At 55.0% G+C, this 15,918-nt stretch overlaps 1 protein-coding gene across 1 annotated transcript; it reads right to left on the reverse strand.

Annotated features, from left to right (window-relative positions):
* Window positions 1–677: 677 nt before the first annotated feature.
* Window positions 678–1,992, reverse strand: LOC113194967 (fucosyltransferase 2 (H blood group)). The gene has a single exon (XM_026406306.2). The coding sequence runs from the start codon at window positions 1,990–1,992 to the stop codon at window positions 967–969; it is 1,026 nt and encodes a 341-aa protein (XP_026262091.2). The 3' UTR covers window positions 678–966.
* Between the last annotated feature and the right edge of the window lie 13,926 nt (window positions 1,993–15,918).

A 15,918-nucleotide genomic window follows, 5' to 3' on the forward strand; every position in this document is an offset into this window, starting at 1 on the left:
GTGTCCCCTAAGTTTTCATGACTTGGGATGATGGTCCTCTGATGATGTGAGAGGTGGTGCACCTTTAAGAGGTGGAGCATAGTGGGAGGTCCTTAGGTCATTAGAAGCACTGACCCCGCCAAGGATTGATGGAGTTCTTAGGGGACCTGGAGTGAGTTCTTGCAAAAAAAGGTTATTACAGAGAGAACAATATGGCACTCCCCCTGCTCTGGCTTCCTGTTTGGCCGTATGATTGCTGCCTCCCACCTGCCCCTCTGTCCCTGTGGTGCCATCTGCCATCAGATCTTCACTAGACCTTTATCAAGTTATCCAGCCTCAGGTATTTCTTTATGGTAATGGAAAATGAACTCAGAGAGAGTTCCCTCCCTCTTCAAAAGGGATCCATGATGAGCTCTTTTATTTGGGGGCGTGGTGTAGTACCAGGGATTGAACTCAGGGCCACTGAACCACATCCCAGCCCTATTTTGCATTTTATTTAGAGACAGGGTCTCACTGAGTTGCTTAGTGCCTCGTTTTTGCTGAGGCTGGCTTTGAACTCGTGATCCTCCTGCCTCAGCCTCTCGAGCTGCTGGTATTACAGGTGGGCGCCACTGTGCCCAGCATGATCTCTTTTTGCTGTCTCTGGATGAGGTTGTTTGTGTGACACCCATATATATGGCAGCTTTTTTGGGGGGAGAGGTGCAGCATGAGGCAACTGGGCTAAGAAGAGACAGTGACAGCTGAGGTCACCGACAATGCTGTTGAGCTGACAGTTAACCAGCACTGGGCTGTGTCCCTCTGGACAATTTTGCCAGACTACAGATATGTTCTTTGGACACATTCGTTGGGAAATCCCTCGCAGCCCAAGGCATCCTCACTGGAGGGGAAAGGGTCCTGTGCTTGTAACATTGTGTTCCTTTTGCCTTGGAACTGATCTTGGGGGAGCCAGAAGAGGAGAAGGGTCAGGCTGGCCACGAGGGGCTAGCCTTAGTGCTTGAGTAGCGGGGACAGGTCTGCAGCGATCCCCGTCCACTCTGGCAGGAAGGCCGCCTCTGGCTTGAAGACTTTGAGGAAGGGCGAGTCTGGGAGGGTGTAGTTGGCCAGGTAGATGGTCTCTCCGCCGGCCAGGTAGGCGGCCCAGATCCCGAAGGTCCCGATGGTCATGATGGTGTGGTTGCACTGTGTGAGCAGCGCAAAGTCCTTAGCGGGGGAGCCCTCAAGGCCGTTGCCGGCGAACACCACGTCGCCACGGGAGGCATCGATGTTCTGCCGGCACCAGGCCATGCCGTTGCTGGTGACCACGAAGACGGGGGACCTGAAGCGCTCTCGGAACCGCCGCATGGCCTGTTCCAGGTAGCCCCTGTCGGCCAGCACGCCCTTCCACACCTGCGGCATGACACGAATGTAGTCCCCCCGGCGCACGTGCACCCCCACGAAGGTGCTGGGCCGGCTCCCGTTCACCCGCAGACCCCTGAGGAACCGCTGGGCCTCCTGGCGCACGTGCTCGTGCAGGCTGAACTCCCGCAGGATCTCCTGGCGCAGGTGGTGGTAGAAGGTCCAGGAGCAGGGGTAGCCCGTGAGGCGGACGTAGCGCCCCGGGATGTGGCGGTACTGCTCCTCCATCCAGTCGTTGAGGTGGTAGTTCCGCCACGGGACGCTGCGGGCCGTGGCGCTGGGCAGGACGGGCAGCGTGATCCTGAAGATGGGGGCCAGCGTGCTGTGCATCTGCGCGGGGATGTAGGCGGGCCGCCCATTGAGCTGGGCGAGGGCGTACAGCGTGGCGTACTGGCCCATCTGGTTCCCCAGGCGGCCTACTGCGTTGATGGTCCACATGCCCTGGAGCTGCTGGGCTGTGGGCCTCTCTCGCATGGGTTGCGGCGCTGGTGTCTGCACCTCCCCTGGGGGTTGAAGCCTCGCCAGTCGCTGCTGGAGGTGAAAGATGGCAGAAGCCACAAAGACAAAGAGGACAACGTGTGCCATGGGAAAGGAGAAGGGCCCCGGGGTGCTGGCCATAGCTGTAGGAAAGGGAAAGCGGCACGTTAGCTCCTGATGCAGGCACAAGAGTGTGGCTGCGCAGCCGGGTGCACAGGCACTGGGGGGGCTGTGTGGCTTTAGGCTGTGTTTGTGACCCGAGTGCACAGCGGGGCGAGTGCAGGCAGGTGTGACTGTCCGGTGTGTGCGTGTGATGGTTTGGATATGAGGGGTCCCCACAAGGCTCCTGTGTCGATGCAGGAAGTGAAAGGACTAATTACCAGAGCTGCAGCCTAATCAGCGGATTAATCTAGGGATGGGTTAATAACTGGACTGGATCACTGCCTGGTGACTGTAGGCAGATGGAGCACGACTAAAGGAAGTGGGTCACTAGGGACATGACTTGGGATTATATATTTTGGCCCTGACTCAGCCTCCTGTCCCTCTCTGCTTCCTAGTGGCTTTCTTGGCTAGGCCCCTCTGCCATGATGCTCTGCCTCCCTCAGGCCCAGAATGATGTAGTCGCCTCACCACAAACTGAACCTCTGAAACCATAAGCCAAATGAACTTTTCCTCGTCTTTTTTTTTTGGGGGGGGGCGTACTAGGGAGTGAACTCAGGGGCACTTGATGCAGAGTCATATCCCCAGCCCTATTTTGTATTTTATTTAGAATCAGGGTCCTATTGAGTTGCTTAGTACCTCACTTTTGCTGAGTCTGGCTTTGACTCGTAATCTCCCTGCCTCAGCCTCGTGAGCCGCTGGGATTACAGGTGTGTGCCACCGTGCCTGGCAAACCTTTCCTCTTCTAAGTTCTCCTTTTCAGGTATTTTGGTGATGAAAACCTAACATAATGTGTTTGGGCAGGTGTGTATGTATATACATGCATTTATCCATGGATGTGTGTATACAGTTGGATATCATGCATTGCATATATGTGCTTACGGGTATCTGTACATTGTGTACACATACAGATGTGTGTGAAATTCTGTGCATATGAAGAAACGCAAGTACATTGCGGGGCATAGATGTACATCTACTGTGTATGTACGTGGGTGAGTGTGCATACAGGTGTATGTAGTGTATAGGTGGTCGTGAACATGGCACAAGTGGATGAGGGTGTGTATGTATGGGTATACAGTGGTGCTCCACTTACCATGGGGTCACATCCCAATAAGCCCACTGTAAGTTAAAAATATCATAATACAAAAACACAGTGAAAGTTGGGCGTGATGGCACACACCTCTAATCCCAGTGGCTCAGGAGGTCAAGGTGGGAGGATTGCCAGTTAGAGGCCAGCCTCAGCAACTTAGCAAGACTGTTTCTCAAAATAAAAAATTGAAAGGACTGGGGCTGTGGCTTAGTGATAAAGTACCCTGGGTTCAATCCCCAGTACAAAAAAAAAGCACAGAGTACCCCTAACCCACCACACATCACAGCTGAGCAGCACAGTACATTCTGGAGTACTGGCTGATCACCACCATGATGGCGTGGCTGGCTGGAGCTGTGGCTCACTGCTGCTGCCCAGGATCAAGATATCTGCCTGGGAAAAGAACAAAATTCAAAATTCAAGTATGGCTTCTGCTGAATATGTCTGACTCTTGCACCTTTGTAAAGTCAAAAATTTTAAGTGTGGGCTGGGGCTGGGGCTCAGTGGTAGAGAGCTTGCCTAGCATGTGTGAGGCACTGGGTTCAAATCTCAGCACCACATATCAATAAATAAAGGTCCATTGACAACTAAAAAAAATATCTTTAAAAATTTTAAGTGAAACAGATGTAAGTCGTCTGTGCACTGTGTGTGTCTATTTGTATATTTGAAGGTGGGTGCTGATAGACTGCGTGTGTGCGGTCGGCGTCTGTAAATGGTGAGCACAGGTATACGTGCCTACAGTTCACTGGGGATCTAGTTTCTAGAGATGTCCATCTTTTGCACGCCCTTCCTATGTCCACCTCAGGAGATTGAACTTCTTGACGTCCCCTCCATCCCTGTCACAGCCAGTTGAACTGGAGGTGGACACGTGACCCCACGCTGGCCTCTCCACTCATTGGCCCTGGCTACGAATTGTAGGCTGGCTTTCTTTAAAAGTGAGTTGAGCCAATCAAATTCTCTCTCTTGGGTATTTTTACTAAAAGACCCTGAAGACAGTTGGCCAATGATATTGAGAGAAGGAATAGGGTGCGGAGCGGCTGAGTTGGGGAAGTTACAGGCTCCAAGGGGGCGCCAGGAACTGCAAGATGCCCGAACAGCAAAACCTCAGTGCCAGCCAAGAAACCCCAACACCGCCTTGTATTTGAGTACAGATATGTTTTTTGTTTTTTTCTTTTCGTTTCTATTCTTTTCTCTTTTTTTAAAACTTTCTTTCGTTCTTCTCTCCCTTCTTTCTTTCTGTGGTATTGGGGATTGAACCTAGGGGCACTCTTCCACTGAGCCACAGCCCCAGTCCTTCTTATTTTTCAATTTTTGAGACAAGATCTTGCTAAGTGGCTTACGCTGGCCTTGAACTTGCAGTCCTCCTGTCTCAGCCTCCCAAAGCCCTGGGATCACAGGCCTGCACCACAGTGTGCAGCTCGCCTGTTCTTTTCAGCTCTGGTTGCAACAGAAGTGACTTCCAAGAGTGGGGTGGTTCCATAGGAGTGCCTTCGGTCACTGGGACCCACTGTAGTATCATTGGAGGTGGAAGGCAGTGAGGGCTCCTATTCTGGGGTGGAAAACTCGAGCCAGCGTCTGTAGGGTGAAGCACTTATGAAGCTGTGGCCTGAGATGCCCTGAGATAAGTCACAGCCCCCCAGAGGATGAGGCTTGGCCGACGTGGTTGCGGAGCAGGAGTAGAGCAGCTGTAAGAAGCGTGATGATTCTGGTCCCATTATGTGACTAGAAGCCAGTTGACAAAAGCAGCTGGTCATCAAGCACCGTCACTGTTGACACATTTTTATAGCTCATGGTTCCACCTATGAATGATTGATGGGTTTCTGCAGTCAGCGGAAACACCCTTGGTGCTGTGTAGTCACAAAGCCAGGTGTGGTTACTAATTGGTGAAGATTGGGTTTTGAGTAATGGGAACGGGGACATCTGGGAGGAGTCAGTGGCGCCAGGGCCTCCAGCTCCGAGTCCTCCAGGGGCCTTGCCACCTCCTCTCACCTCTGGCTCCTCCCCAGTACATGGGAGTTCCAGTCCCTCCAAAGACTCTTCCTCATCAGCAAGCTTTAATGGCAGCATTTCCTGGAGACTCGCACAGAGGTAGGTGGAGACGGAAGGCTCCTGCGGACTTGGCTGTGGCCTGCCTTCCTGATCAGAGCACTAAGCCACAGGGCCATGAGAGGACTCCAGAGCCGACACAAGCAGGTTGTGACCGGATTGAAACCGCCAAGCTGCCGGATGGACACAGATGTGGTCTTCAGGCCTAGTCCAGCTAATAAAAGTCGGCAGAGAAGCTAACGTTGCTGTATCCCTGCTTCTGATTTACAAGTTCCCCAGAACCTCAGAGCCCACTAAGGTCACATAAGTGAACCCAGAATCACCCTCGGCCTTGTCAGCCAGCTACCTAGATTTGAACTGAGCCCAGCTCAGTCTGGGCCCTTGGGGTCATTCCCAAGTGTTGGGCCCAACCAGACCCTTGGGTGGTACAGTTCTCTCCAACTCCCTTTGGCTTGAATGAAAGGAACTGGGGAGGTCCATTTCTAACTCAGCTCATGCTCCCGAGATCCTCAATCTTATTATAAACCTCATCACCCGGGCTGGGGATGTGGCTCAAGCGGCAGGGCACTCGCCTGGCATGCGTGCAGCGCGGGTTCGATCCTCAGCACCACATACAAACAAAGATGTTGTGTCCGCCGAGAACTAAAAAATAAATATTAAAAAAAAAAAATCTCTCTCTCTCCTCTCTCACTCTCTCTTTAAAAAAAAAAAAAAAAAAAAAAAAAAAAAAAAAAAAAAAACCTCATCACCCGCCAGTGACAAGGTAATTGTCAAGTGCTAGAGAAGTTTCCTTCCTCATTGCTACAGAACCAATCCTCCCTCCACTTGCCCAAACAGAATGCGTCTCACGTGGTAACTCAGAGACCACACACCGCACACCACAGTGGACGTGGCTGCTGATTTCAGGCTGTCACCCTCATGAGCTGTGTGACTCAGGGAAGGTGACATGACTTCTCTGAGGGTTAAAACAGTGTGTAGCATAGACACGCTACTATTGCCCCCAGAGCAACGGGTGCTGCTATGTGCAGGCTCTAGGTTAAGACCAGGGGTTCCCACTCTGTGGATGGGACCTACTGAGTGTGGGCAAGTTTTCAGCATTTAGACACAGATCACAGTGGGAGGAGTCACACATGAGTGAGAGGGAAACACCCAGAGAAGGAGTCAGGCTTATTTGGAGGTTGGGGATTCGGAGACCAGCTAAGGTACCCCATACCTTTGAATACAATACTTTGATTTTATTTGTTCATTTTTATGTGGTGCCAGGGATTGAACCCAGTGCCTCATGCCTGCTAGGCAAGCACTCTACCAGTGAGCCACCACCCCGGCCCCACACCTGGGAATACAGATTTGGTGGGTGGAGCTAACTCTGGGGAGCCTCCCTCTGGAAAGTGGGAAGTGGACCGAGATGTCTGTGATTCTGCCCACCACGGTTCATGTGGGATTTTCCTTGCTTTTCTTCATGGCACTGAAGAAATGGAGTAGAGCATATGTGCAACGGGCCATCAAGGGGTGGGCTGTAGGAAGACGGGACACGTTTGCCACCCAACCCCAAACCTTGTTCCAGTCTATTATGGGTTGGATTGTGTCCCTCCAAAAAGGATATGCTGCAGTGTTAACCCCTGTACCTCAGGATGTGACTTTTTTTGGAGATAGGGTATTGACAGAAATGACCAAGTTAAAAATGAGGTCACCAGTTCAACTGGTGTCCTTGGAAAAAAATCAGGTACAGCCTATATGACATGGGCCCACGGGTGGCCCATCCATGGCCTGTCCGTGATGTGTGGGAGTGGGGGGCTGGCTCCGAGAGTGAGGACCAGGTAGAGCGTCTCCCTTGGGAATTTGGAATTAGAAACACAGAGTGGCCAGTGGATGGTGGGCCTGGGTCCATTAGGGCCCAGCTACTGCAGCCACCGTAAGCCACATTCAAACTACAGTGGGAATGGACAGAGCAATTTATCCCTGAGAGTAGTTTGGCCTTCCCAAAAAGAGAGACGGGCAGGCTGCTGGCCCCTGGCTGAGCGCTGGCTCCCATTCCCCGAGCTGGGCTGCTCCTGTCCAGACCCTCAGGGGACCAGAGGCCCTGCCCCTGGCTGGGTGGAGAGACCCTCTGGGCACCAGAGGAGCCGAGGAAGCAGGAGGACAGGAAGGAGCCCAGGGGAGCAGCCCCCTGCCATGTCCCTTCTTCTGGGTGTTTCTGTTTTTTTAAGTGGACAGTGTGTGCCCCAAGGTCAGGGAGCAGATGTGGCTCTAGGTTTGCCAAGTACAGGGCACAGGTCATCCAGGGTCACCCGGGAACCCAGGAAATGCTGTGGACGGTAGAGGAGAGGAAAGGGAAGGGGGGATGAGCCGCAGGCAGCCAGTCTGTCCCACTGTCCCGCACGCCCCTTTGAAGGGGAGGACCCGGTCCTCTGCAGCCACATTTCCACATAGGGACAGTGGAGGCCCAGGCTGGCCCCTGGCTGGCAGCACCCGGGCCCTGAGGCGTTTCTGGTGAACACAGCCCAGCTGAACCTACAGACCCGTTTCCGCCTTCTCTCCTCTCAGGCCCCAGCCTTGCCACAAGATGGAGATTTGAGGCAGGAAGTTCTCCCCTGTCTCCTCGAAGCCATTTTCCTGCCCGTGTGTCTTCCAAGGTTTTAGTGGAGCAAGGGGTGAGTGGCAAAGCCATTCCCTCTGGTGACACCACTTCAGGCCCTGCTGCCTGCCCTGCTCCACCTCCAGGTCCCCTCCCCAGTCCAGGCCCTTCGACCTCCCCAGGTGGCAGCTCCCTGCAAACACACCCCCTGAAGGAAGGACGTGCCCTCACTGGAGGATGCTGCCCAGGGAGCGCCTGCAGGACCTGGGGGTCGCTGTCCCAGCTGGCGTCTGTCTGGCCCCACCTGGTTTCCCCCTCTCTGCCTGGGTCTCAGCGACATCCCCCCATCTCCCCATCCTGTCTGTCTGTCCGTCTGCATTCTCGTCCTTCTGTTTTCTTTTCCCTCTTGGTCTCCATTTCTGGGCACCGAGTAGGGAGGATGCTTTGCTTCCCAGTCGTGCCGGCATCTGGGCTCCTGGACTGAGAACCTGCAGCCCCGCTGCCGCCAACAGAAGGACAGGGAGGCTTCAGAGGCTGCCCAGGGAGGAGGGGTGAGGGTCCCAGAGCAAACCCAGGGTCTTAGAGAGGCAGCGGGCTTGACGTGTGAGTCTCTGATTAGCCGAGTGACCTTGACCGAGGGCCTTTACCTGTGCTTCAGGGTCCTGGTCCATAATAATTCCTCCAGGGCTGCGTGGATCGGTATTGATGCACACTGCAGCGAAATGTCTTATTGCACGGGTGCTCCTGGCATGGGGGGCAGGGCTGACACCCCAAACTCACACTTACGTCGGCCTCGGACCCAGTGTCCGGCTGTGTATCTTACTGAGTTTTTGTTTGTATTTTATTTTATTTTATTTTTTGTACTGGGATTTAAACCAATGGCACTTTACCCCTGACCACATCCCCAGCCCTTTTTATTTTATTTTTGAGACAGGGTCTCGTTAAGTTGCTGAGGCTGGCCTTGAACTTGGATCTTCTGCCTCAGCCTCCCAATTGCTGGGATTACAGGAGTGTGCCACAGCCCCCGACTTTCTTTACTGAGTTTTAACAACTCTATGTTATCATGCCCACTTTATGGCAAAGAAAACCTAGCCCAGGGCCCCGTGGCTAAGGGAGGATCTTGGGGGAGCATGGCAGAAGGCCTGAATCTGTAGAGGGGCATTGGGGAGGGTGTTCAGATGACAGGAGATGGGAAAAGCAGCAGTTTGTCACCAGTGGGGAAATCCTGGATGCTAGATTCTAGCCAACAGCTAGAGTCAGCAGCTGGGCTGCTGCTGACAAATGGGAGGAGTTTGGGTTTTCCCCGAGCTAGTTCTCTGAGGTCAGGAAGTTCATCCTGCTATCCACCCTCAGTTCCCACAGCTGTATCCCACACGTCAGTCCGGGCTGTAGGTGTAAAGGAGAGAATAGAGGTCAGGTCTGTCCCTTCCTCCATCTGGGTCTCCGGGGCCTTCCTTTAGGGGCTGCAGTAGGATGCCAGAAACGGGCCCCAACTTTGAAGGAGGAACCAGGCTCCAGTCCCCTCAGAGAAGTGGAGCCTCCAGTATTAGCCAAGTCTTTCTTTTGAATTCGGTCTCCTCCACTTCTTTCTGTCCCAGGCCTGGCCTCACCCTCTCCCTTTTGGACTCGGCCTTCTCTCCCCTTCCCTGGACTCCACTCTGTTCCCCCCATGCAGAGTTGGCTTGCCTCTCCCCAGCTAGCAGCCTTCCGTGGCTCCCTGTCCCCCTCAAGAGCAAAATCCCAGCCTCTGATCTGGCCCTGGCCCCTGGACCTTGTCACCGTCATCCCCAGGTGAGCTCATCCCTCCCAGCTGCGGCTCCCCCTCTCTGTCCTGCTCCCGGGGCCTGGGCCTGTTGGGCACCAAGTCATGACTCCAGGAGGAGACTGGAGCTGAGTGGAACTGTCACTCTGATATCCCCAACTTCGTCTCCAGCCTTGAACAGAACGGGTGCCTCCAGGTGGGATTAGGGACTGAGCGAAGGCCCAAGCCCCTCCCTGGGCAGTGGCAGGTCAAGGGAGTGGGGTGGCAACTGTGGGGTCTCTGAGGACCCCGGGTCTTGTGCCAAGGTCCTGCCATCCCCTCAGAGCTGGGACAGGAAGATCTGGTTACCCTGAGCCATGTCCTGGCCTCCTGCCCGCACACTCATCCCTAGTTCAGTTCCTGGAAACTGGGACAGGACGGGACGGGACAGGGGAGGGAGCAGCTGGCCTGGGAGGCGGGGAGCGAGGGCCTGGAGGCCAAGGGCCCGGGGCTGGGGACTGGGAGGGGGTCTTGGCTGCCAAGGGGTGGACTCCTCTCCTGGAGGTCGGGCGGGTGCATCCCAAAGGGGATCAGAGGCCATGGCATGAACCTGGGAGGCCGGGTCTCTGCTTCCCCAAGGCCCGGGTTCAAGTCTGCTCTGGGCTCTCTGCCCTGGTGTGTGCGTGTGGTCTGCGGGTGGGAGGCGCTCTCCTCACCTGCTCTCACCTGGTCTGGCTGCAGGGAGCGGGTGACAGGTGCCTCTGTAGCCGGCTCTGTGGCAGCTCAGTAGTCCTCCAGGTCGCCTCTTCATTCAGGCCAAATAACTTTCCGGAGCCTTCCTGCACTAGTGGCCAGAAAGCCCCACCCAGGGTGCACCTGGCTCCCCAGAGCAGGTGTGGCTGGTTGCGGGAGGGAGGTGAGCCGGGAGCCTGAGTCTGCGGGGTGCGGGCCAGGAAGGCGTGGAGGAGTGGAGGAGTCCAGGCCACGCTCCTCCAGCCCAGTGCTCTCCGAGAACTGGAAGAGAGCAACGCCACACACACAGCACCAACCCTTCAATCTTCCTGACAATTCCACAGGGCAACCAAAGCACAGAGACCTAAGGTAACTTGCCCAAGGTCACACAGTAGAAGCTGGGATTTGAAACGAGGGGGCTAGGTCTTGGAAAACCCCTGGCAAGTGGAGACTCTTCTCAGTCTCCCTGATTTTAAAAACTACTCCCGGGAAATCACCATTCAGCATCCACAGTGACATCCAGAAACAGGAACTGCGGTATCACTGTCTACGGCCGCCAAAGTCAGGTGCAAGATTAATGAGGACGGTTACTGGGGAGGGGTGAGGCTCTGCCAGAGGCCCCCACAGTCCTAACACCGAATGAGGGACCGTGGCCACTCTGGGCCCCCAAGTGAAGCAGGAGGTTCATGGATCAGCTATGAATCTCTTAAAGGAAAAAGGGGGGGGGGAGCTGAAATCAAATCAAGCTTCCTGCTGTACCCATCGAGTTTCAGAAAACAAGAATCCAGTGTCAACGGACACCGCGAGGATGAGTCGCCATCCAGAACGGGGGCCGCCACAGGGCAAATGGCCTGGGCTCCCAGGGAGCTGCTGCCATGGGAAAAGAAACAGGCAGCTGCGCCGAGTGGGCAGGGACACGCCCCCGCGACTGTCCCCTCTCCACGCCTGCTGTGGGGTTAATGTCACCTGATGTATCACCTGACAACCAATGGGACGACTGAAAGCCTCCCTCAGTTTCCCAAAATGCCCTGGGGACAGCACCCTCTGCCTCCGGGATGAGGATGCTGTCCCTACCCTTGCTGGCCTGGTAGTCCAGCCAGCTCTCTGGAGAAAAAGAGCATTTCTGTCACTCCCCAGTTCACTGTGTCCTCAGATGTGCCGCCATGACACGTTTCATGCATTCGGTGGGTGTTTGATCAAGCTGTGTGCTGCGTTCCGCTGGGGACAGGGGTAGGGCACCTCTGACTTCAAGGAAGTAGTTCCCATCCTGTTCTGCTTCCTGTTGTCCCTTCTGTTGAGAGGGAGGGAGGGTAGGGGTGGGGGACAGGGAGAGAGCAGGTGGGGGCTTGTCACCGCCTGCTTTAGAACTTGCAGCCCTGAAGGAATTCCGTCAGTTCAATTTGTGCAATTAATATGGCCTCTCATGACTTTGCAGAGGTCCACCTGCCACCTGGCCTGAAAGGAATGAAGTGCTGACCCGTGTCCCATGTGGATGAACCCCGGAAACGAGACAAGTGGACGAAGCCAAGAGTTTCAGTCAGATTTTCCGTCGCCGTGACTAAAAGGCCTGACAAGAATGGTTTTAAGGAGGAAGAGTTTATTTGGGGCTCCTGGCGTCAGAGGTCTGGGTGGACGGCTGGCTCCATTGCTCTGAGCCCACAGTGAGACAGGACGTCATGGCAGACGAGTGTAGTGGAGGGAGGCAGTTCAGGACATGGCCACCAGGAAGGGGTGAGAAGAGAAAGGGAGAGTGTGCCCCTAGAGACCCACCTGCCCGCGGCCACCACCCAGTGAGTCCACTCAAGTGGACAGATGCACTGGACAGGTTAGGCATCTCAACTTTATCATCTCACCTCTGAACTTCCTTGCATTGCCTCCCGCATGAGCTTTTGGGGGACACCTCATATCTAAACCATAACACCAGACCAAAGCGCTTGCAGTCTCTACGGATCTGCCCTGTGGACATGTCTGGCCAGGCACTGTTCTAATGCTTAGGGAGGCACCGTCCCTGCCCCAAATCACGGGCTGATGAGCGTGGGAGCCTGGGGTGGCCGGGAGGATTAACCTCGGCCTGGCACACCAGCTGCCGCCGCCAGCTCGGTGAGTGGACTAAGGAGATTTACCCTCCCGGTGATGAGGAGGGGCCTCAAGGGTCATGAGGCCTGTGGTGAGCGTGTGCCCGGCATGCACAAGGCCCTGGGCTCCACCCCAGCACCAAGGAAAAGAAAAAGGAGGAAAAAATTCTTGTGATAAGTCTGAAAATCTCGTGAGCGTCCTGCTGAGTTTTGGGAGGAAACGCAGCCGGTGAACCCCGCCTCCCCAGCTCTTCCAGTTCCAGTTCCAGCTGAACTCAAGGTCAGGGTGAAGGGGGCCAGAGGGAGATGTACACCAGAGTCCACTTCCGGTTGGGGTCTACCCCTGGAATGAGCCGTGGCCCTTAGACCCCGGCTGGGTTGGTTCAGTTCTCTCTACCACCTTAGTGGGTGGGCTCTTGAGATTCTCAGCTACTCAGACTTCAGAAGCAGGGGTTCTGCTGCTAGGTCACTCGGGGCCACAGCCGCGTAGCTCCTGGCAGCTTCCCAGGTCCATTCTCTGCTTGACTCCCTAACAGAACCCAGGCCTGGGGCCAAGGCCAAGGGAAAATTTAGTCTCTCACCTGTGTCTCTATGTGCGGAGCTGAGGATGGAGCCCAGGCCTCACAGTGCACCAGCCCTCTGGGGGGTCTCCACGTTCAGCTGGCAGACAGGACACTATCCACTCCCCAGGGCTCCTGTACAACAGGGCCACACAAACTGGGTGCCTGGGAACAGCAGGAAGCATTCCTCATACAGTTCTTGATGCCAGAAGTCCACCTCTGCCCCTGTCAACCTGTGGCATTTGCCCCTTTGTGTGTCTGGGTGGCCCCTGGTCCTAATGGACCAAGGCCCCTCTACTTCAGCATGACCTTGTCTCGACTACTACATCGGCAATGACCCTATTTCCAATTTAGGTCACACTGTCTGAGGTACTGGAGGTTAGGACTCCAACACAGGAATGTCGGGGTGGGGTGCACAGTTCAGCCCGCGACCCGCACGTACTGTGGGTTCAGTGCCATCTGAGGAGCTGGGTGTGGTGGCTTGGGGAACCTACGTGGTGCCTATCCTGCTGGCTTCCTTCCTGCCCCTCTGCCGAGGGACAGGAGTGGTTTTTTGGCACTGGCCAGCTTCTGCTTTGGAACTAACAAATGAGGTGAGGAGCTCAGTAAATATTTGTCAAATGAATAAATGCAACTTATGATTGGCAGTTTGCCATTCTACTGGGCTTTTATAAAAGAGAAGCTGTGGCCGTCCTCATCCAAGCAACACCCAACATGCGGGGAACAGAGTGGGGCCCTTCGTGTCCAGATCACACAGAGCTGAGTGCCACATGACAAGTGACATGCCCAGCCCACAGTAGCCAGCATGGGGCCTGCTCTGTCCCACTCCCTCCTGGCAGAGGCCCTCAGAAAGGGACCAAGACAAGGAGGCTGCATACGGGGCTCCCAGATCTTCATCCACATCACCCCCAGGATGCCGAGGAAAGACCAGAGCAGGGAAGTGGCACTTGACACCCTGCCCCAGAATGTCCCCAGCTCCATTTGTGTCAAGGTGAGTCTGCGTGTGTCTGCATCGTTCTCAGTGAGCCAACACAGATCCCCAGTGATTTCAGTGTCCCAGTGGGAATGTCAACGTGGGAATTTTGTGAGATCAGGATCCACGTAGAAGGAACACTCAGACTGGGCCACCCGGGCTGAGCTCCACAGTATGGTGTCAGCAGCACGGGTAAGATCGCGGGCCAGCGAGGCAGCACAGCTCCAGAGGGCCAGTGACCTGGGAGACCAAATAACCTGACCTTATTGTCCCTCCTTGCCCCACTTCTGGACAGGACTCCGCTAACCCAACACAACAGGTGGCCATAGGGCCACAGGTGCCATCGATTGACCTCTAGGAATGCAGCAAGGTGGAGGAGGTGGAGGAGTCAGCAGGGGGTGGCACATGGGTGTCTACTTGGGGGGGAATCTGGGCACAGCCCTCACCCAGGGGTCAGGACCCCAGATTCCTGTTCCCTCCTGCTGGAGTCTCTCCACAAGGTGATGTGAGGAAGATCCTGGTTGCTGAGGGCCAGTCCTGAGAGGATGAAGGGAAAAGGGAAGGGGACCCTAGGGAACCAGCTAGGAATCACAGAAGACCACCATATGGCTGGATTGTGTCCCCACAAAATCTCAAGCCCCAGCCCCCAGAACCTTAGCATAGGGTCATGGGATGTAATTAAATGAGGTTGCTACGGTGGGCTCTGATCCAGCCTGGTGTCCCCATAAGAAACCAGATGAGGACAGACACCCACAGGGCAGATCATGTGAAGACCCAGCAGGAGACACGTGAAGACAACACAGGCGAGGAGGGAGGCCTGAACAGATCCTGCCTTGGGCCTGGTAGGAGCTGCCCTGCTTGCCCTCCACCTGGACTTCTGTCCGCCATGACTGTAAGACAATCGGTATCTGTGGCTTGAGCCGGGGTGTGCTGAATCACCAAGCTCCAGGACCCCACCTCCACTTGGGGGATACAGGCCCTGGTGCAGTCCCCTCCCACGTGGAGGCGGAGCTGCTGTCTGGAGTGATAGATGGGGCAGGGGTGACAGTGCGTCCTCCGAGGCTAGGTCACCAAGGCCTCTGCAGCTTCCTGGCTCTGGAGGAACTGGCTGCACATTGCAAGGACACTCAAGTGGCTGGCAGAGGTCATGTCCAGGACCAGCACCAACCCTCCAGCCACGGGAGCAGATCCCCGGCCCAGCTAACACTGGAGGGCCATCTCCTGGCTGCCCGACACAGCCTCGCAGCTCGGCCCCCCAGAGACCGCGAGAGAGAGCAAATGTTGTCCGTGTCTTAAGCACCAGGTCTCAGGGTGCTTTGCCACGTGGCAGGGGAGAGCTGGCAGAGACCTGCCGTGCCCAAGCCACTTTATAGCCAACGCCACACCTGACCACCCTGTCAAGGACGGAAGGAAGGAGCCAGGCCCAAGACGACTCTGAGAAGGCACATTAGCACTCCATGGGGAAGAGGGGTTGGGCTCTGGAAGTGAGCCCAAGAATGGCGAGTCAAACAGCAGGAGCCCTGGAGACGGTGTCATGCAGGAAAGAGAGTGACAGAGAGGGTCCCTAAACCAGGGCACCTACACCTGGTAGGAATTTTAAGTGAATTCAAATGATTTTGTTATGATTTTTAAAATACCCATAAAGGAGCATTACACCAATAACATTCTGGTATCTCCATGTTTTAAAATACACTGAACTTATGTACAACTATAATGCACCAATATAAATGTGGGAAAAAAGTAAAAATAAAATTCCTATTAAAAACAACAACAACACTGAATACAGGAAAACCAGCTGTGTAGCCACCTAACCCCACTTCTGTCTGTGCTATGGTTGGAATGTCCTCACCAAGACTCTGGGTGGCAAGTTACTCCTCATTGTGAGGGAGGAGAGTGGGGAAGTCAAGCTAGCTATGAGCCTGGGGGTGGGACCTTTGGAAGGCAACTGAGGTAAGAGGTCACAGGACAAAGGGCCAATCCCAGGGGACCGTGGCTTCACAAAAGGGCATACCTGAGCCAGGACCTTCAGTCCTGCCATGTCATGACCCAGCTGCAAGCAGTTGCCAGCACCATATTATGGGTCTTCGGGCCTCAAGAACCTGCCTTCTTTATAATCTTC

Source organism: Urocitellus parryii, chromosome 15 (genome assembly GCF_045843805.1).
Source record: "Urocitellus parryii isolate mUroPar1 chromosome 15, mUroPar1.hap1, whole genome shotgun sequence".
NCBI classification, from domain to species: domain Eukaryota; kingdom Metazoa; phylum Chordata; class Mammalia; order Rodentia; family Sciuridae; genus Urocitellus; species Urocitellus parryii.

Bases quoted from the DNA above. Each gene is read 5' to 3' on its own strand.
- LOC113194967 (XM_026406306.2), bottom strand. From the start codon at position 1,992: ATGGCCAGCACCCCGGGGCCCTTCTCCTTTCCCATGGCACACGTTGTC.